Genomic DNA, 22,415 nt, shown 5'->3' on the forward strand with positions numbered 1-22,415 from the left:
ATTTTTAAAAAAATCTATGGTTTCAGTCTGTCAGTCCCTTTATTTTTATGTTAAAATTTATTTACTTTGTGAAATTTTATGTGTAAAAATTTTACTGTCATTTAATGATGACATTCAAATTTAATTAAAGTAAACAAAAAAATTGTACCATGTATTAAATAAATTCACTTTGATGAAAGTGGCATACCGGGCATAATAAACTTGTATGTAAAAATTATGTTGAAGGGTTCCATGATGTAAAAGAGAATGTTTAATGAAATGTAATAAAACCCTTTGTGAATATAATTAATTTTGTAATTAAAAAATATAAAAGTCATTTTATTTTGAACTTTCCAAATTCTTCCAATAATTTTCATATTCAAAATTTATTTACAATAACTTTCCATCACCATTAATCACCTTAATGCTGAAAGATTTATTTAATACATCAATGAAACTCTGAATTTGAACTAATGTGAAAGCACAGCACTTTTTTCGGGATGCAACTGCAGCTATCCTCCTGGCTGGCAATATAGCATTTTTGTAAAAATTAGCATATTTCAGTAGAGATGTTTTCCTTAATTGAAATAGGTAGTTTTTGGTGATTCAGCCACATAGCGAACTCATCTATATTCATGGAATTTTAAAATGCATTATAGGAGATTTTCTAAAATTTTCAATTCATATCGCTTTATTGAAATACGAAGCACCATTTTTGCGGATTAGAGATTAATTTCCATACTGCAACACCGTGCAAAATATTTTCCACACGCGAAACTCTTCCGGAATTTGCTTTTTTTTTTTGGCTGAACACAACGCTTTTTGTGAATCACAACTGGGTGGTGCTTTTACACTGGAGGACAGCGTACAATGTGCCGTGGATAAAATATTGGTGAACATTGTGCAGAAAATGAGCCAATTTCTATCAAAGAGAATAATGATGCTAAAGTGGAGTGGATTGGATTACACTAAATTAAGCCACAATTTACTCAGGAAGAAGAGACCCACACACACTATGTATGTATATAGATGAGAGTGAGTTAATTTTGGTAAAAGGTCCGGGAAAATGTGGGCAACCCTTAGGCAAAAAGTCAACCCACAAGACATCATTCGCACACTCTGGGGAGTTTGGGGAGCTCATTTGTTTATTCTCTGTTCCTTTAGTTAAATTATGGGCAAAATGAAATTTTGGATAAAATCAATATAAATGTGAAAAAAGCCACCTACTACGTATGGCTACCAACAGTATATATCATAAAACAAAATATGAATAAATTTAATGAATAATACATAAAAGAGACACGATAAGCAACAAATATCGTGGGAGAGCTTTCTGCTGACGAAATTGACCAAAACGAATCCCAGAATTATGAAATTCCGAATAATTTTCACTCTCTTTTGTGTTTTAAAAAAAGTTTTTCTTTTGCATTTCCGTGTAAATGATTTTTTTCTTATCATAGCTAAGAGTAAAAAATCATTTAAAAAAATATATAAAAAAACCTTTTATGCTCGACCAGATCTCAATTTTACCTTTGAAAAAAAGGGTGCAAGTATGAAAAAGTTTCTTTAGGTGGGAAATTGAGGAAAATTGCTGTGTAGAAAAAAATATTCCAGGTATTTTTTTCAAAATGTATGATTTCTCAGAAGAAAAAATTCACAGAAAAAGCTCGACCATTTTTGCCTTTTCTTTGAATTTTCTTAAATTAATTTTATTAGGAAAACGATGCATTAAATCTCACAGAGATTTAAAACAAATCTTTAAAATAAAAACTTAAATCAAGCTAGAAAATATTCAATTCAATTTATTCAATTTCAAAAAATACATTTGAAAGAATTTCGGTCAACCTACACTATCTGGCGCCCTTATTATATAAAAAAAATTAGAGAATTTAATTAAAACATGGAAAGCACAGAATTAATTATATTTTGTGCTTTACCTATCGTTTGAGAAAAAACTTCAATAAAGTTGATTTGTGATTCTAAACTATTTTAAATTAATTGAGACTGATTTAAATCGACATTATCCTGATTAAATTTATTAATAGGTCATGAAAAGTACACAAAATGAAATTTAATAGATATTTGCACCTTTTACCACCGTTCTTGGCATTTTCTTAATCAAAGAGAGCAATTAATGAGGCGAGGTACAAATAACTACTATTTCTTTGATGAGGTTGCTGCGAATTACAAAGTGTAACTTAAAACTATTACAAGCTACAAGTAAGTGAAATAATTAGAGGAAAGCAAGGAAAAAGTTGTGCTGTTACTATATAGGGATTCATACAACCCTCTAACTTCACCCCACTTGTCCGGGGTCACTCTTACTCGTCGGGAGCCATCTGAGAAAGAAAAAAAAAACAGCATCAATCACCAATAGGTCAGTAATGCCAATACCAGACACGCATGACTACCCCAATTTTCCCCTACAGTCACCCCCTCGTGGTGAACTGGAAGCTTCCAGGAATTTCCCCTAACATTCTAAATATTCCTCCGAATAAGGGAAAGTTTCCACCCTTTTTGTAGATACGGAAAATCTCTTGAAAATTCTGGGCGGCAAAAGGGCTGGAAAAATTTTCAAGGAGGAAGTGAGACAAAAGGACGACCGGAACAGGAAAGGGATGGAGGTGGAGAAATAGTGAGTTGTCTGGGTGAATTGACATATATGTAGAGGATTTGGTTATTCAAATCATGCTCCCAAATTCCGCACAATCGCACACTTGGGGTAGTGTATTTGATTTTATGCCGGTGCGTGTCACATAAAAAAGGCAAATTTCAAATTGATTTTTATGCTTCTCTCTGCAAATAATTCCGATGCGCTTCTCCCTGCCCCACAATGATCAAAACAGCAAAGTCCGCAGGAGAATTGTATATAAAAGTTAGAAGAGCTTTGTGTGGGAGTGGGAAGTAAGCGTGGATGATATCAATTGGATGTTGAGTATTGGGAAAGCTCTAGAAAGGAGCTTCGCCCGAAAAGCACAGACCCATGTTTGTGCTTCGTTTGAGTGAGTAAATCGTTCGGCAATCATGGCTCAAGTGGATGGATGATGAAGATTGCGGTGAAGAACGCCTGGTGGACTCGGCTCTCTATGTAATGTAGTTTGTGTTGGATAATACAAATTTACAATATGCCCCAAGTACACATACCCCTACCCCACCCAACACACTGCTGTGTGAGAGGCACACGAGGACAACGTGCCCTGAATTCCAAGTGCTCCGTGACAATGCTCAAATATTGTGGTAGATGCTGATCTCAATTTTATTCTCCCTTATTTGAATTTATGACCATCTTTGACGCTACTAAGTCACCACCACAAAACCAACAAGACCCGAGCCAAGGCTGCCTTTCTAGCTCAAGTTATCCCCGTCATGTGTGCACATACCGTAGACTTATGTATGTAAGTTCCACGAATATTGGTCATACACCCCATTCACATTCAAGCATTTTTAGGTCAATCCCTGCAAGGCAAGACAGGATGCTCCTGCACGTTGAAGTTTTGATCTCTTCCTTCCTTCTTTCAGTGTGTATTCCAGGTAAACCCCAAATAACTTCACCTCAACCATGAAAGAGTTATTATCACCCCTTAGGGTACCCGTACTTAAATCATCGATGCATCAATAAATACAAATCGTGTGTTGAAAGAGGTGATAGAAATATGCAAGATGAATTTTTGTCTGTCAAAGCTTTTATGTTTGTACATTTTATGGAAAATATTGGTATCAAAGGTGGTAATATTTTCCACAGAATTTTCAATTTTGTTCTGTAAATAAATCCTGCAGTTTCACGTAATTCCATCTTATGTATCCCACGTGAAAAAATTGGAACATTAATTACATTTACTTTTCATTCGTACGATTTTGCTTACTTTCAATAAATTAAATTTAATCTAATAATAATTGTTTTTCTTCCATTTTCCCAAGTAAATTGTTATAAATCAAATTGAATTATTTTCATATTTTTGTTCCCGATTTTATCACAGAGCTTTCATTTTTTTTTCACCGTGGCGTTGCATCCAGGATTTCATTAAATGGATTATAAACCTCCTTCGTACAATAATTTATTTTACGGGATCATTTAAAGTTTGGCAAATATTTAATCAGTTCCAAAGTTTCACTCAATGCGTCTGCATTTTGGATGATTAAGTGTGCTATTGGGTTTAATGTGTCTTCCTTAAGTCTTGTGTTGATTTTGGAAACTTTCCCAGAAAACTTTTTCACCATTCGCTTGGAGGGCGTTGTGAAAAACTGTGCTATATATAAAGTTTAGTATAATACACTTTCGTTGTATATAAAGGAGCTTTTGGCATGAAATTAAGCAGATGGAAAAAATGGTTTTAATAGCCCTAAAGTTCAGGCTCATCTCCTCTCCCATCCAAGGGTGAAAACTGAATTTATATTGATCGTCGGGCTATTGTTTAAGATTTCACCGAGAGATTGGGTAAGGCGGGATGGGGGTGATTGTTGATTTTGACAATTAGATACACTGCTCAACATTCAGGATGGTTTTCCTTGTAGCATAAACCCCAGAATTAAAGGATGTTCCACTGAGGGTGTGTTTAAGTTTCAACCCGAATGTGGATTGTCTTTGTTACAAAATCCAACTTCTTGCACGGAGACAGAGCTGATAATTGCCATCAGCATTATTTGCCGAATATCTCTCTGTATGAAAGGAATTCATTTGTGCAAGGATGATGTGGCTCACTAATTCAGATTCCCATGAGAATGGAGAAAATGGGCTATGTAGGTATGAAGCGTATATGTAAAATATGTGCTACAAAAAGAGGGATTTAATTGAAAATTTACGCTTCGTTCGGATCAAAGTGATTGTGAATTTATAATTCACCTATTCGTCAGTTAGTTACAAGTGGCAGCCGACAAAATTCACGATAAGGCTATTCAATATAATCCACACTAACATCATACAGTGTAGCAGCCTACAGCAGAAAGAGGGCGGCCATATGGGGGCGTCAATTGCAGAAGTATATGGTGCCAAATGACCGATGTTAATTAAGGTTAAGAGCCATTCCAACAGAGCTGTCACTAAAGCGAGTTGCACAATGCAAATCGAAATTCAAATGGAACTTTTGGTGGAGCTTTCTAATTTGCGATGCGGCTTTTTGATTGTCCCGCACTACTCTATGCAAAATCTCAATGGTGTTCGTAGTTGGGCACCTCTAAGGGTTTTAGAGAGAGGATTAATCGTACCACCATCGAAATAGTATTACATACAACCACAGATATACAAAGCATAATACATACAATGTGATTTATGCAATTTAATTGAGGAATTCTCAATAAAGCCACATCCCTTTACAAATAAAACAAAAATGGAATGCAATTTATTTTGAGATCAAGAAAATTTATGGAATATTTTTATCTCCACGATCTCTACTTATTTTGCCAAAGAAATAACATCAAATGCAAAGAATAAACAACAATATGAAATTGCCTTGTGAGGACAGAATAACTTATGGCTTGTATGTTTTTCATATATTTCATAACGTCCTTTAAACTTTTTTTTTTCAAACACTCTACTCCCACATAGCATCCTACATAATTTTTTTTAAATAAATTTAAATAAAAAGATTAACCCCTAAATCCCACAGCAATTCAGTTTTTTTTCTTTGTACATTTTCGCATGATTCATGTCGAATAAAGTTAATTAGGGGTTCGGTAAAAAAGGTTATGCTTTTGATAGGAAAGTTGCAATGAACTCTTACCCTTCTTTTTTGCTGTGCGTGACGGGAGTACATTTTGTGGTGTGTGTGTGTATATATTTGGGTAGAATTCAAATTCCACGCCAGATACAGCATCTCACACTTGTGGCTCCTTTATTGGTGAGTGGACGTGACGCAACTGTGAAAGCTCATCAAGCTCCATCCCCGGAGAGAAGTGAAAAGTTTGGGATTCTTTTGCCGATTTTTCAATGAGTCCAAGCCACCACCCGCACCAGCAGCTTGCCCAAACAATCTCCCACAAAAATCCACCATCGTTATTTACTTTTCATCCCCTACGAGCTTTCGGATATTCCTTTTTCTCTCTTTTTTTTTCTTGGTCGAAAAGGCACAAAAACATCCCGCCAAGATGACGTTCAATCTGGCAAAGAAGCGTTGGTTGTATCAGAGTCGGAGATTGAGATGAAATCAAGAATTTTGGGGATGGGTCGATTGGGGTTTGGGGTGAATCTCAATACTAAAAATAGTTCGTATATTGGAAGGGAAAAGTCGTGTTTGTACGACAGTTGGCCCACGTGGCGCTAAATGGGATTTTAATATTTGCCGATTTGGCTGAAAAGTTTTTCGACTTTCTGGGACTTTTTCTACATTATATACAGTGAGGATAGCGTGTGCGATGCGAACACAGGGCAAATAAAGGATCTCACCTTCGTCACGGCACTTTCACCTGACATCGCCAGAAGCACCCTGACGAAGCATCCAAATGAGCTCACAGGAGTTGAAGCAAAACACACACACAAATATCCGGTATCATCTGAATCACCAAAACCTCTGGGCCAGAGAAATTGTTATTCACTGAATCATCATTTTCACCCTTGAGCAAAGCTCCGAGGCAATCACGTGCTTCAAGCATTTCAATTTCCACCCAGCAATTGAAGGTCGAAGTAAATTCTCTTGGGAAATTCTGACTTGGTATATAATTTAATGAATTTCGATGCACTCTCTCTATATCCTAACGTGAATGAATAGCTTTATGTGGTATTTAGGTGTGAGAATTAATATTTGTACAAGATATTGGGAAAATATTATGATTAATGAAAAGCTCATAACTATTATGTGGAATTTTTTTAAAGGTCTTCGAACGATAATAATTTTTTGCTTTAATGACATGTAAACTTGAGCCATTCACGAGAACTTTTAATTTGTATGTACCTAGCAAACAACATAAATATTAATTTAAAGCATTCAAAATGTATAAAACTGACGCAGTTGGACGCAGTATACATAATTTACAACTTGTTCATTGTAATCTGTATATAGTTGAATTGTGAGAATTAATCTTCAAGCCCCAAGCATGAGTAATTATTACAGAAAATGCAAGAAAACTGGTACTATAACGCAATAAAAGTCAGTCATCAATTTAGTCGAGGCAAAAGGGTGTGTGAATTTTCCCTAATTTCACATACAAACTGTAGACAGTTGTTCAAATATGCAGGAAAATGGGGTGGAATTCACCTTCCGGAAGTTTATCATTCCAAACTGTTCCACCAACTCATTTTCACCCCCCGCATCCCCCTTCCACTTGTACGGTATTCCCTCTTTTCTTTATGTGAAAATAAGAAAGGTAAATTGGGGTTTCCTTTACTGTTACGATATTTTATCGTGCATAACATTTTTTACTATCCTACGGGCATCACCAAAAGGAAGGTAGGTGTGGGAGCGTATAAATGAGTATAGTGGCAAGAATAAACCAATAAATCATTGATTTGCGACGGGGAAAAGTTATTGAGACTCAAGAGAGGGAGTGTTGTATTTAAGTTGGAAAACCACTTCTCTGTCTGAGCTGCTCTGTTGGTGTGGCTTTCCCTTCGTATCCTCCCGCCGCATCCTGTCCATCTGGCGCGTTCCTTTGGGGGCATGCACCACACACAGTTCCCAAGTTGAAATCTCCCCCAGCACATGGCAAGCTCTGGCTACGTGGTACCGCATACGAAGCTTTTTGGGTGCAAACAAAACCAATCAGAATGACCAAATGGTAGTGCTGGTAAAAAGTGACTTGGGACAATTAGTTTGGAATTGTGGACGCGATTAAAGTGTCACGGCGACAAAATTAATGGGTTTTCACTGCACAAAGTCATTGGGGGGAAGGTGGCATCTCTTTTAACCCCGCTTTCACACAAAACCCTTGGCGTTCTTGGTGCATTTTGGGATGCATCCACACCACACAGCATGAGCAATCAAACGAAGAGCAAAAGCTACACTCTTTCACAATCCTTTCCTGTTTAATTTACCATGTCTATTGGATTCTCGTTGTACATACATATACATAATATAATCTCGCGAATAAAAAGTCAATCCATTTGAGTGGAATTGTTTTACGTGCTACGGAAGTTTTTAATTCCACCATTGGGCAGACCATTTAAGTTGGTAATATAGAGTTCTTTTCAATTCAATTTATTCGATTTATTGCTCTCAACTAACTATACCTTTGTGCTATAACCGACAGTTTGCAGACAAAAAATGTACATTTAAAGGATACAAAGCTTGATTCAAAGTATCCTTGAAAAAAAAACTGCAAAGCACATCGTTGAGGGAATTGAGAACAGACCGATTTGTAGCCGTAACTTCCTGCATGAGTGGCAGAAAATTGAGTTGAAGCAGCAAGAATTGCAATTTCACAAAGCGATTAATCGTTGCGGGAGGCGGACGGCTTGCCAGGACAATTGTGCGTCCTTGGGATGGAAATGGCGACTGCAAAGGCGCCTCATGGGGATCCTGAGGCAAAATATTCGGCCCTGCATAGCGGAAAACAAGCGATTTCTGCGACAAAACGCTCCATTAAATTCTCCTCCCTCACAAACACACAATGGGGGTCTCCACTGAAAATCGACTCATCTCATGGGAGGACCCTCTCCATGCCAAGTCAACCGAAGCGGCTGGGGTGATCACAATACTTTGGAATATGTTGTAAAGTTCAAAACTGCTTTAAGGGGGCGTTGATCCGGTGAATTGGGGGTGATATCTGTGGGATTTTATCTGATTGTATAATGGTAAAGCAACCAAACATTAAAAGGAAGGAGAATAAAAAGGATATTTAAATCAGTACTGGTTATTTTCTTTTAAAATATTCCTTTATTTATAAATTATTCATTTTTCCTTCTTTTCCTTTACAATTAAAATTTTTTGAATAAATCTTGGAAATTCGACTATTATCTTTTTTTTTTTCTAAATTCAATTAATCCTTTTCGTAGATTGTTGTCAACTTCTTCAGGTAATCTTCAGGAAAATTCTTAGCGTAAAACTTAAATTTAAAAAGGTATACTTATTTGCTGTAAAAATTACCAAATAATCCCCAGAAAATCACCCCTTGGATTGGATGACCCGGAAAAAATGGCATTGGAATGCTTTCCCCTTTTTGTCCTCGCAATTTTATCCTTTTCCTGATAAATTTAAATCACAAGTCCGTCAGCGTAAATCTTCGGGAACAAAAGGCAAGTCAATTGTGTACTTCCTGGAAGAGATTTGTCGCACCCCAAAGAACTCACGTCGCACAGACCCAAAAACCAATAAATTCTGTCACATTTGAAGCACAATTAGTTCATTATCCCATTCACTGTCCTTCTGCGCGGAAATTAATTGATAGCACGATTTCCCATTTAATTCACCCCATTGGAAAATTCAAAATGATTCTAATGTAATTGTGGGTAAGAAGTTTGTGCGTTGAGAAAAAAAGAATTTCCCTCTAAATTGATTGATCCCATTTAGGGCAGGGGGACGTCGCGTTGTGAGTTTTGATCAAAAGGATAAGTGATGGTGAGACATGAGAAAGAAATCTAAAATGTTCTCTCAATCGTTTCAATGGAATTGTGGAGAGAAATGCGGGGAATTTCTATAGCCAAATTAGGGAACTTTTAATTGATTTATCCCTAAGCTCCATTCGATTGAGATAATTAAGTTTTAATAAGTTAATTTTCAAATTTTTCTCTGACCAAAGCGACGTCAAAAAATTCCCATAGAAATTCTTTGTGATTTTTTTTCGCAGAAAAATTCGTGGAAAAAGGGATAATACTGAGCGGGAGTTCATTTTATTATCTTCACAATTGAATTAACAAAGGTAGCAAAGCTCAAAATACCTGAAAGTGTCTCCTCTGTCCTCCCTTTAGTAGGGGTATCACAGGAATCACTGCCATCCTTGGAATTTTTCATAGTAAATTCTTGAGACACTTTTCTTCGTATTACGGGCAGGTTATCTTAAAATTTATATAACTCAACAAGTAGGTACCTATTTTATGCTCGACATAACTTCTTTTGTAACCATGATACATCAAGGAATGGGTACTTGAGAAAATATTTTAGAGAACATCTTTTATCCCAACGAAATTAAGGGTATATAATTTCTTAACTTTTCCCAGAATTTTAAAGTTAATAATTTAAATTGCTTAGAGATTTATATCTGCGCTACTTGTTCATCAAAATGAATTATATAAACTCTAAGCGGTAGATCTGTGAGAGTTTATAGAGGGGGGGAAGGAGAGTGAAACAAACTCCGATAGGACATGCTGAAATGTCGTCAAGGGAACAGGAAGCTGGCGGAGAGACGGTATAAGTTGAACTGTGTAATCCCCTCGTGATGTGCCCCAAAAGCTTTCCCTCTGGCATTTTGAGACAATTTCCGTTGTGTTGTTCCTCATGTCCATCTATCTGTGGTGATAACAAGGGATAGTGTCGTTTTGGATACACCATGCTGGGATTTTCTCGTTTGCAGCCCCCAAATGACTAAATCGCCCAAGAACATCGGCACACATTTCGGGACGGCACACACCGGACGTTTCCGGGTGTAGGAGGATGGTTGGCGCAAAGGCACCCCTTGCTAAATCCTCGACAATGGTCAAAATCGGAGACAGTTGTGGGTGGACGGGCGGTATGGGGCAGGTGACAGGAATTTATGTCTCTAATGCGTGCCCAGAAGAATTCCTGTTGTGTCCCGAATTAATTGTGTCCTCATGAAAAACCAACCTTCGCACTCGATTCATCCACCACAAAACAGAGTGGATGTATCAGATAAAAGATAAAAGTTGTGCGTTTACAAAGTTTTGTTACGTTTGAAAAAGCGCAGGAAATTTTTAAACACCCATTTGCATAAATGCAGCGCGGTCGGCGATACATGAAAATATATTAATTGCCCCGCGGGTGCTGCTTCTTTCTTTACAGAGAAAAATCTAGTATGTGCCCAGCCGCAACAACATCAACACCAGCAACAGCAGCAGTGGCAGCAACAGAGTGGCCAAAAAGAGCCAGATACAGGAATTATTATTGTCCCACGCGGCCGAATATCGTCAAATTTTATAAATTATAAATGTGAATGGAAAAGAAAAGTGGAGAAGAAAATGTGCAAATTATAAAGAACAATTAAAGTGTGCAAAGAAATCTAATTCTCATGTTTTTTGAGTCGGAGAAGAATTAAAATAGTTACAGTTTTTCAGGAAATCTAGAAATTATGAAAGTACGATATTTCATAGAAAATAAAAGTAAAAACTTTAAAAAAATCTTTCAAATCTCAAGTCTAAACTTAACGATTAAAATTGGAAAGATTCTAACAAATAATTAAGATACTTTTAATTCATTTTTCAGAGCTTTAAGGACCTTCTGAAATTATACGGTGCGATATTGTATAAAACATATACCTAAATAAAATAAATATAATAATAATAAGGACCTTCTTCATGCCGAAAATTTTAAGCAAAAAATCTTCAAAATTAAAATCAATTCAAAAGGACATTCAATATCTCGTCCTTTTCATTTTAATTCCTTCTTATTAAAGAATTAATTAAAATTGAAGGATAGGTAACTCTATAAAAAAATGTCAGAAGGTAGCCTCGTAAGAATTAAACATCGTCCACAGTGTCAGGTGTGGAAAATAGCGAAAAATCTGGTCAGTAATCCGGGATATCTGGTACACATGTCACTTCTTTTTGCCACGAGCAGGTGTTGTACATACCTATATTGCGGCAGAATCCCCACCCATGTATAACTTGTCACGCGTTCAGGTGGATTTATGAGATTTCCGCGCCCGTTTGTCATCCCTCGCGCCCCCCCCTCCTGCCCCCAGCCCGTGTTACTCCTTCCCTGGCACCGGTGTCGCCTTATCGTATCCATGGTGCCAGGCGGAGGATATTCCGGTGAGAAAGAATGGTTCGAAGTGTATTTCCGCACGCCGGAAACCACCCTCACACCCCCGTGCCTTTTACCCACATTTTTGCGTTTCCGCTCAACAAATTCCGCGACTGAACAAACAAGCCCCGCGCGCTACTCTCCCGCCCCTCTCGTGAAATCCACTGTCACCTCAACAATGGTAACCCCCCATACCGCAGCCTCCCTTCCGGTGCTCATTCCTGCACTTTTGTACCATGTTTGTCTTCACATCCCCATATAGACAGACACGAGATATATCACAAAATGCAGAAAAGAGTTCTATATGTACGATTCGTATTTTATTTGAATAGAAACGCTTGAAGTTATTGTCAATAACATATCGAGATGCCATACATATATGAAGCGAAAGGATCGAAGATAAAACCCTACGGGGTGAGTTATTGAGTAGAAAGAGCAAAGAATGATTCTCAAGTGAGAGACCTTATATTATTAACTTGTGCTCGTTTAAGAAAGTTTTTTTTAACAATAGTTTAAAAACTTCCAATTTTTATTTTTTTTTCAAAATTTTTTAATTCTAATTTGGATTAAACAAATACCACAAATTTTGAAGAAATCGTTTAATAAAGTTTGCAACAGTTGTTTGTTGTTCTTTGTGAATTATGGTAAAAGCTATGGGGAAAGCTAAGAAACTAAATTTAAAGTTAAGCTTCAACCCCTATTTAAATTAAAGTTAGAAGCTTTTTAAAGTGAATTTGTGTACACAGTCGCATTAGAAGTTTTTCCTTTTGTTAGCAGGGGAATAATTTCTTTTGATCTCTAAAAATAAACCTGAACTTTTCTAAACTTATTAAAGGTATAATTTTAAACAAATAGCGGAAAGCTAAATTGAATTTTCAATTCCAAAAATGGCTTAAAAATACAGCGATGAGAAATGGTGAGAGTTATGTGCCTAAATACTCTGAAATTTAAGATAAATTTAAGTTTATTTTAAAGATCAAAAAAAAAATTCCCAGGACAAAAAAAAACATAAAGAAAATTTTAAAAATGGGCATTTAAATGAATTTGTATGCAAACGATGTTAATATGGTTTAGATCTCTTTTTAAATCAAAAATTGTTGTTAACCGTTTAAAACATCGCAATTAACTACGTCCTTTATTTAAATTTAAGATAGTTATTTTATTTGACAAATAAATCTCTAAATCTAAAGACATGAAAATAATCATCAATTATTTTCTAAAACTTCTAAAAGAATTTAAATAAAAATAATTCAAATCTATCAAAATAGAGAAGGGAAAGTAATTGAAAAACCTGAGAAAAACAAGAATTATAATAATTAATTCTTTCCAAGAAAAAAATGAAGAGAATTACAAGAAATATTTAACAGAGTGGTGGTATTTGCGCTATTTTTATGCTTTTTTGCCATTTCTTTGTTCAACACAAAAAGCACAAATTTCTATGAATCCGAAGTAAAGTGCAAATACTTCCTCCATAAACTCACTTCAAATTTCAATTCTCTTCAAATTAATAATGTACGTGTACATTTCTCTTTCTTTTGAAGCACCGCTGACAAAAAGAAAGAGCATGACGAAAAAAATCCCAAAACAGTTGGAAAATCCATTGTGAGTAGGAATATCAATTTTCAGCGTTGATTCTTGTTTTTCTTTCTTTTGTCTGCGCGACTTTCACTTACACCACCCAGTGAACTTTTCCTTTCTCCTGGCATCACTGACACGGCGAAGAGCTGTGCCGGGATGGTGGTAGGAAAAAAAAGAGAAGAAGGTGAAATCAACCGCGAAGATGAGAAATGAGAGACAATCGACAGGGAAACAATTTGCCGGGTCGCGTCCCTTCCTTTCACTCGAATGCCCGAGGAGGTTTCCTCTGTTGATTTTCGCAGTGACTCTGCCGTTGCTTATTTGTCCGCCTCGACGACCCCACGAGACGTCGGGCATGGCGTGCAAATATCAAAAGTGCCCTCCGCGTCCCTATGAATGATTTATGGTGTGGAAAATTTTGCGCATCCCACACCAACCGGAACATCCTCTCCTTAGGGATGGAGCACACACACAGCTCACAAAAAAAAACTCCCCCGCAGCATAGAGCAAACGAAGCGAAGGAAGAGTTTACTTATGCCACGGAGGCTTCTCTCGTGGTGACTTCACTCCCCAATGCTGGCGAGCGAGTGAGTAGAGGGTGGTGGGGGAGGTGGACAAAGAATTTCCGGACACTGCCATTCACAACTTTTGGACGAAATGCAAAATGTAGAGGAAGGAGTTGGGAAAGGGATTTTCCGCCTCTTTGACGCCCCCCATAAGAATGAATGTGTTGTGGGGATGCAAGAATGCAATTAGAGCTTTTTCCACATTTCCTAAAGCTCACTTCTTGGAAACATATTTCCTTTCTATCAACGGGGTATTCCTTCAGAGGATTTCCTTGAAGAGATTTAATTTTTTTCAATTTAAAAGGAAATCTCATTCAATATTGAAATGGCGGGAAATGGAATTAGTGCAGAATGCCAATATGTGGCGCTATTGTCTGATGGTGGAAGAACAAGCTGAGCATTGAGCAAAATTTCCTTATTTTGTCCTCAATCACCTAACAGCGCCATATAACGTCTGGCCCAAATAATAAAATTTGAACCTTAACGAACTTTTCTTTTATTTTTCCAAAAATGCGATTTTTCCTTTTTTTTCGCCAAATTTTTGGCCACAAAACACATGTTTGAAGCTCCTGGGGCACTTACAGGTGCTCCGAGACCCTCGAGGGAACTCCTCCGTACGGGATTTGGGGTCCGCGAAAATTTTGACGGTTGGGTTACAAATTTGAAAATTTTGACGGTTGGGGTATTTACACGCACTTTTTTTCCCGAAAATGGATTTTCGTGACTTTTGGAATTTTTGATGCCAAAAATTCAAAAGTGTTTTCCTGGGGCTGTATTCTTTAAGAGTGAAAAACTCTCGTGATAAACTCCCGAAGGCTTTTTGCGGGGAAAAAGTGAGGAAAACTTCACGTAAGCGTGATCATCTAAGAAAAATAATTCATCCGTGATAAACTCCCGTAAGATTTTCCCAGTTTTCATATTTCTTTTACAGCGTTAAAGTCTTTAGGAGTTTAGGGAGTTTATCATGGGAGTTTTTCACTCTTAGAAAATTCATGCCCTGGTCACAAAAAACACAATTTCCCCGGAAAATTCGGCGGAAAAAGCGAGAAAATTGCGAAAAACTGAAAGTGTGAGGGAGACGGATAGCGGTGAAATGCATCCGTCTCATTTTCTCTTCAAGAAAATGTACCAAAAAGGGCGACAATTTCAAAAGGAAGTCAAAAAAGCATGAATTTTATATGGGGGCTATATAAAGGGGGGCTCTGGGGGGAAAATGAATATCGTTGGTGTCAATCGCCTGGTGCCAGTAGTCTCTGTACCAATTTTCATCACGATCGAACCAACTAAAGAAAAAAAAAACCCAAAATTTATCTACAAAAAACATTTATTTGTGATCTGCTTTGAACAATTTTGCATTTATGATGTAATTTTCAAAAACCAGATTTAAGATGGAATTTTTTCATTGTTCTCTTCAAAACTATTGAACTAAAAGATATTTTTAAAAACGAATTTATGGACAATCAAATGAGATTTTTCATCACAAATTCTAAAATTTATAATATTCATCAAAAAATTATTTCTTTCAAATTCACTTTGCTACAATTTCTATTTTCTTCATAAATTCTCAAATATAATAATAATGTTGCTTGCATATTTTAAATAGCATTCTCTTAATGTTCATTTTTTTTCAATAAGTTACATTTATTGCTACTCACGACAATAATATCTATGAATAAAAGTATTTTCCTTAAATGTCCTCCCTTTTCTTCATTCAACTCTCAATTTAAGAAATTACATACAGTATTTAATTGGACAGAGATGGCTTTCTAGGGGGATTTTTTTTTCTTCAAAAGGGATTACAGAGAAAAAATATACATCGACAGGGGCAGATCACCATGATAGTCCCTTTTTTCTTGTTTATTACTTCAAAACCATCTTCTCAACTACTTCACATAATCATCTAATATTCGATTATATTTCATTTTTGTCTTATAAGATAAAATTTGATAATTAAATCGTTGTTTTTTCTTCACTTTTCTTCCTATTAAAACCTACATTATACATATAATATTCTACTAAAAGTAAAAAGCATTGCAACTTTTGTCTTGGAGAAATATTTCCTTTTTTTTCTCTTCTTTGTGAAAATTATTCGAAAAAAGTGGATGTGAAAGAATTTAGAGGAACTAAAATTTCTCCCAATTTTCCGCATTTTTCACATGAAATCATCATCACACACACTCACTAAATTACAAATTAATTTCATCATCTTTCTTCCTTTTCTTTTTTTTTCTTTATAGGAAAATCCTTAAAAACAAAACAGTCTTTTTGGCAAATTTTTGTCTAATTGCTCGTTTACATTTACACACTGAGAAAAAAAATATATAACTTACACAAGAAACGCTACATTTATGGGGGTGTTATTTTTTAGGTGAATTGTGATGGATTTATTTTGTTAATTTGTAAAAAATATATTAATCTAAAAATGTCAATAAAATAAAAATTTGTTTATGAACTGAGATGTTGGAGGGGCGAGAAGAACTAACATATAAAATGAATTTACATACATGTATGGAACTGTGTGAATTTTAACAGCTAAAATTCTCTGTGATTTACTTTATATATTTTGCTCAACATCTATTTCTATGCCATTCCAATAAGAAAAAATTCTCTTCCTCTTTGTTTCCTGCAAAATGAAAAATATTCTCTCTCCGCACCTAATACTCAAAATTTTGTCATGGACTCAGAGAGAAATTCCATTTTTTTTTATTTAATTAATTTGTATCTAAATCATACCACGTTTTATTAACACCAAGTTTATAATAAACTGAGAGTTAATAAAACGAAATATGAGTGTTTTTATTAAAAAAAAAAAACTATATATTTTATTAAGATCTGAAGTAGTGTATTGTGGCATATTTTTATGCTATAAAATCATGATAAACTTTCATTTTTTTTTTTGAAGTCGGAGTTTAGTTCCGGAAATACAGCAGAAGAGCATTTATGAAGATACAAGCGGGCGTGGCGCACGACTGGATCGTTCATCCATGGAATTGTTCGTGGTTTGGGAGTCCGGAGCAGGCGAACTGCCATCATCGCGGGTCTTCCCCACTGCTCCTGACGACGTATCGGCTGAATTTGCATTAGCAGACGATGCGGAGGCAGGAGAGTGGGCGAAAAGAATCCCTTCATAAAGCATTCCATTTACCTCCATCGTCACTACGACTTGCTGCTCACCATTATTTTCTGTGAAATAAATTTAAAAAAAAAAAAAGTTTTGAAATTAAGATTCTTTTTTGGAAAGAATAAACATTAAGGATAATGCTACAAAAAAAAATAAAAAAGAACTTTTTCTGCTTAAAATCTATCGAATTTTACTAAACTTTTTTTGTGAATAATATCCTTGATAGACAGACGGTTTAAGTCAAGAATAGTATTGAATTATTTAGAGGAAATCAATCGAGAATTAAGGGCAATATTCAGCGTAAAAAAATTCTTATGTTTTTATGATAATAGGTCGTTTTGGTATTCAGCGTAAAAGATAAAAGAATTTTGGTATTCACCATAAAAAACTAGTCTCCAAACTTTTATAAGTCTCCAAAAATAAAGAATAAAATAGAATTGGTATTCAGGGTAAAAGTTTTAATCGATTTTTTTTATGATAAAAGTGTGTTTTGGAGATCCTTCTATGAGCGTTTTAAGCTATTTTATGCCGTTTGGTGATGTGCAAAATTATCATTCTGACAGAAATTGATCTCAAACTAAAAGATTATAATGGCAAAATCATGTTTTTCTTTAGTTTTTTGCTGATTATTAACTAAATAATTTATTTATTAAACATAAAGAATAGCCCTTAGTCAGCGACCAAGAAACCCTTGAAATTCGCTAGAAATCTTGAAATTTCAGTACAAAATTCAAAAATTTCAAGGGTTTCTTGGTCGCTGAATTAGGCCCAATAATTCAAAAAAAAAATCTGCCCATTATGTATTCGATAAATTCTTTACAATTTTGTGAAATAATTTGTAAAGACCATAAAAAGTTATTTAAAAAATCGTTTTTCTGCGTAAAATACTTTTTATATGATTAAAAATTCTTTTAACGACTTTTACGATAAAAATTCATAAAAAAGTAAAAGATATTTTACGTTGAATATGGCTCTAAATCTTGCCTTATTAAAAATGAAAGATAAATTAAAACTATGTATCTATGCCTAGAGCTTTTATAATAAAAATTATTTAAGAAATGATTTTTTTGAAATTTAAAGAAGATTTAGACAAAATAATTTAACATTTATGACGTTTCGTAGGCTTTCTTTCCTCTTCATCAGGTAAGTAAATTAGACGAGAATTTTTTATCACAAAAAACAACTAACTGAAGAGCAGAATCAATAACAAATTAATCAATTACTAATAAATGATATAAAAAAAAACTCACGTGTTAGTTTAAATTGCATTCCCGCAATGACGGGCACAGATGCGTCTGAGCCGCTGCTTTGGTTCATTTGATGGCGATTGTTCTTGTCAACATGATTGCTATCCAGGGCATTGCCATTGCGCTGGCTTGTATGCAGGACCGGTGACTCAGGTGTCCGTTCGGCAGGATGCGGTGGTTCGGCTTCATGGGTTGCACTCGGGGTGGCAAAGGGATGGAATCCCCGCTTGATGGGAGGCTGCCCATACTCACGGTCACGGCCACCATCATGGGTGTAGTCCGAGGTGCCAAGCAAGTGATCCCGCTCACGCTTAACCGCCACATGGGGTGGTGATTCAGAGAGATTGAGTGCCTCCCTGGAAGAAAGCGCCAGACACGGTGATAAGGATGGGAGGTGATTTTTCATCAGTGATAGCAATTCACTGTACCGTTGGGGTGGTTCAGTCCCCGGCGGACTAGCTGTATTCAGGGGGGTCGGTGGGCTGGCATTATTGTTGTATATCGACCACATGGCTACACGTGACATCTCAAGTGCATTGAGGGCCTCCCGCGACAGTTCAGGACTCTGTGATCCTACACACCCGGAAAGTATATCATGACTTATTAGAAAATATGCTCAAAAAACGGGGTACACATAAGGCGCATAAAGCGAAAATGTTAAAGAGAAAATGGAAGAGAAGTGTGAAACTCACGGCGGGGTTCCTTTGCAGATTGAAACAACTTGATGTACTCCATCATACGCTGCTCCAACTCATGCGGCACAATATTCGGCATCTGCCCCACCGTGGGGGCCCCCATCAACCTATGGTGGGCGGATGGTGCATTACCGTGTGTTACAAGGGAGAGCGGGGACATTTGCTGAATGTTGGAAGTAACCGGCGAACGTTGAACGGGGGGCTGTGAAATAAAATAAAATTAAATTTAAAAAAAAAGAACTTGAATATATCGTTTAGTTCACGAGGTATTGCACAAAGTACATTCAAATGGGCGCGCACCGTGTGTGGCCACGGGCAATTTGTGTTAGAAATCAATTTTAGAGCTTATATCATGAACTAAATCTCATTGCTTTATTTCCTTGTCTATTTAATACCACGATAATTATTATAATTTTAGTGATAGATTAAATACAAAATAGAAAATCAATAATTTCCTTTATTTTTTATATAGAATATTTTAATAATGAATGTTTTAAGAAAAAATTGCGTTCAAAATTAATAAAAAAAATATATTAAAATAAAAAAAATACTACCAAAACGCGCCTAAAGATATACAAAAACTGAAACCTCCTCCTTTTTGAATAGATTTCACAGCATCACCGCAAATTCTTTCTTGAACGAATGAGCGAATCGTTATAAAAATATCCATCTCTAATTTTGGCATTATAATTTCTACATCTGTGTGTTAATTGGAAATTTCTATGCTAAATAATCTGTTCAATCAACAAATAATATTTATACACCAAATAAATTCTTTTACCCCCGACCCCCTCGCCCAAAACAATAACTATGTGTGTAAGAAAAGCAAATGATCAAAGGAAATGATCTCAAGCGAAATTTCAGAGAAACAATTAAAGAAAATTCAGAGAAAACACGTTAAAAAGTGGCAGTAAATTAATTTTCCGGTGTGGGGAAATTTCGATTCGACTCACCATTTGCAATTGACCCTGCATTTGTGGATCAAATTGTCCATAGCTGGAACGACGTCCCTCCCGTCGATTGCCATCAATTGCAGCCTGAAGTTCAGCCGGTGTGCTCAGATTCTTCTTATCGCACTCATACGGATACAAATACTTCATGTATCTGCAAGAAAAAAAGGTAAGAAATTGCTTGTACTGCTGCTTCTTTTCTTATATTATTTGAAGAAGGAAGCGAAAAAAAGGTTCTCTTTCCTTGTTTTAATCTCTCCCCCTTTCCCAAAAGTACACACAAACATCAGGATATAAACCCATAATTAGGGCAGATTGAAGATACATAATGTTGAAGGAAAAAAAACATATCGACAGGTGCTGGAAAACAATTTTATAAATGAAATAAATTCAAAAATATGCAAAATTTTCGCCAATTATTCCAAATAATGTATCTCTGCTTTCACAAAAAAAAGCTCTCGCGCGCATTTGCATCTTTCTTTTGCGCATCAATTGCAAATTATGTTTGTACATATGAACTCATCGTCATAAGTTGAAAAAAAAAAGATGAATTACCTTCAACAATGATGACTTTCCTTTGCAAACCAATTACATTAAAATTAATTTTTCTATTGAAACGCGCGCAGCTTTTGAAGATAAACACACACACAAACAAATGAATGAAAAAATGCAAAAAGGAATAAAATTTATAAGGTAAAATGCCGACAAACGAGTCAACTGCAATATTCAAATTACATAAAATTATTGTAATTTTTGCAAATTTTTATAGCGCAAAACACATTGCATCTTATGTTAAAAAGATACGTTAACAGGGTTGTTCGCCAAAAATGCAGGCCGAACTTCAAATTTCATTTCAGGAATGCATTGAAGGAAAGAAAAACAAAAATGTGACGTCATTGCTTGAATTTTTTCTCACTTATTTGACACAGGACTGATCCCAGTGTAAAATGGGGGTCGCTTTGACGATCTCGGAATCATTTCTTATTCTCTAGAAAATTACATTGATCTCGATTGTTTTACCCGAATAAAAGGTTTTCCGGCTTAAAATGAATAAACTCCTTTTCTGTCTCATTCAATAAATAAATTGAATTTTGTAAAGAAATCTGAAACTAAAGAATTAAATCTCAAAGAATCTAAATGCTAAATTCTCCCAATAGATCAAACAAATCTCATGCAGGGAATGCAAATCCAAGAATATTCTTCAAAACAAAAAGGCAAACCTTTTAAAAAATCAATACAAATAAAATTAGTTCTAAAATTGATTTTTTAGTGAAGCAAAAATATTGCATTTAATTTGCCGAAAGATCGTGTGCAGAGAATGAAATAAAAATTTAATGTGGCAAATTTAATTTCTTTCGGAAATTCATCAAGAACGATGGAGATTTTTTTTCGTGTATATTGACTTCCGAAAAATTATTACCAATTTGAAGGGAATTTTTGGTGAATGAATTTGTAAAAGTTCTCCTTGATCTTTTGCGTGGTATAGGGGATTTTTACTTTTTATAGAGAGTTTACAGAAAAAGGCCCCTTTATATGCATATGTACGAGGAATACGATTGTGATCCTCCGCCCTTGTCTGTGAAATCGAATAAATTCCACTGATTGAAATCTGCTTGGCGGTGAATGTTGGACGATGATGGAGAGGTGCGAGGTGAGGGATTTTTATGACTTGTGCACGTCAGTCAAACATCGTCTGGAAATATCGTTTATTCGCAATTTCTGCGCCCAGGATTCAACAGTGATTTATAATTCGATATCCGCCCTTCGATATACATACATACATATATACATACAGGCATGGTATGAATGTTGTGGAGGATTATATCTCTTTTTGCATTCGTTTAGTACCCAAAACACAAACTCTCATGCACAAAGCATTCCAATTGATTGCCATTCAGCTTTTTGTTTTCTAATTAAAGAAGAAATTTAATCAAAAACCTGAGCAATTTTATAAAAGGAGCAATGAAAAAACTCTCAATGAAATACGCCCTGATGAAGATTTCACAACCACAACGTTTCTTTGAGTCTTTTTTTATTCTTTTATTCTCCTTTGCTTTATTTGAACAAAATGTTTGCTAACTGCTTGATCTTCTGATGCAGCATATTCATCTAATAATTAAATGAACAAACATAGACGTTTCTGTAAATAGCACTGTGGTTCTTTTACTGAATTTTTTCCCCTCAATTTCATGTCACCATGCCACGATTGATCGCACAGTTGCACCATCATAATCACGATTATTTCATATACATATAACATCTCATATGCAAAAGCATCTCTCGAAGAAAACAACATTAAAAATCCTTCCCCCTCATCTCATTTAAAAAATTAATTTTGGAATATTTTTTTCTCACATCTCAGCACCAACAAAACCTATTTACCCATCATCTCCAATTACAGAACCTTCTTGATTATTCTTTAAACCAAAAAGAGTT

At 35.5% G+C, this 22,415-nt stretch overlaps 2 protein-coding genes across 5 annotated transcripts in view; both read right to left on the bottom strand.

The window, feature by feature from the left end:
• Nucleotides 1-22,415, bottom strand: part of LOC129787307 (DNA-binding protein RFX2) — an 865,065-nt gene that overhangs the window by 245,941 nt on the left and 596,709 nt on the right. The gene's annotated exons all lie outside the window — the stretch shown is intronic.
• Nucleotides 16,785-22,415, bottom strand: part of LOC129787310 (protein dead ringer-like) — an 85,989-nt gene continuing 80,358 nt past the window's right edge. For 2 of the 3 annotated variants that reach the window (XM_055822804.1, XM_055822806.1), the window contains 4 exons: nt 19,983-20,133; nt 19,027-19,231; nt 18,338-18,907; nt 16,785-17,149 (listed from right to left, as the gene is read on the bottom strand). In XM_055822804.1, coding sequence (XP_055678779.1) covers nt 16,905-17,149; nt 18,338-18,907; nt 19,027-19,231; nt 19,983-20,133 — 1,171 coding nt within the window. In that variant the 3' untranslated portion in view covers nt 16,785-16,904. The remainder of the gene's footprint in view (nt 17,150-18,337; nt 18,908-19,026; nt 19,232-19,982; nt 20,134-22,415) is intronic. The other variant, XM_055822805.1, reaches the window with a different exon arrangement.

The sequence above is a fragment of the Lutzomyia longipalpis genome, chromosome 1 (assembly GCF_024334085.1).
Source record: "Lutzomyia longipalpis isolate SR_M1_2022 chromosome 1, ASM2433408v1".
In the NCBI taxonomy this organism is placed as follows: Eukaryota; Metazoa; Arthropoda; class Insecta; order Diptera; family Psychodidae; genus Lutzomyia; species Lutzomyia longipalpis.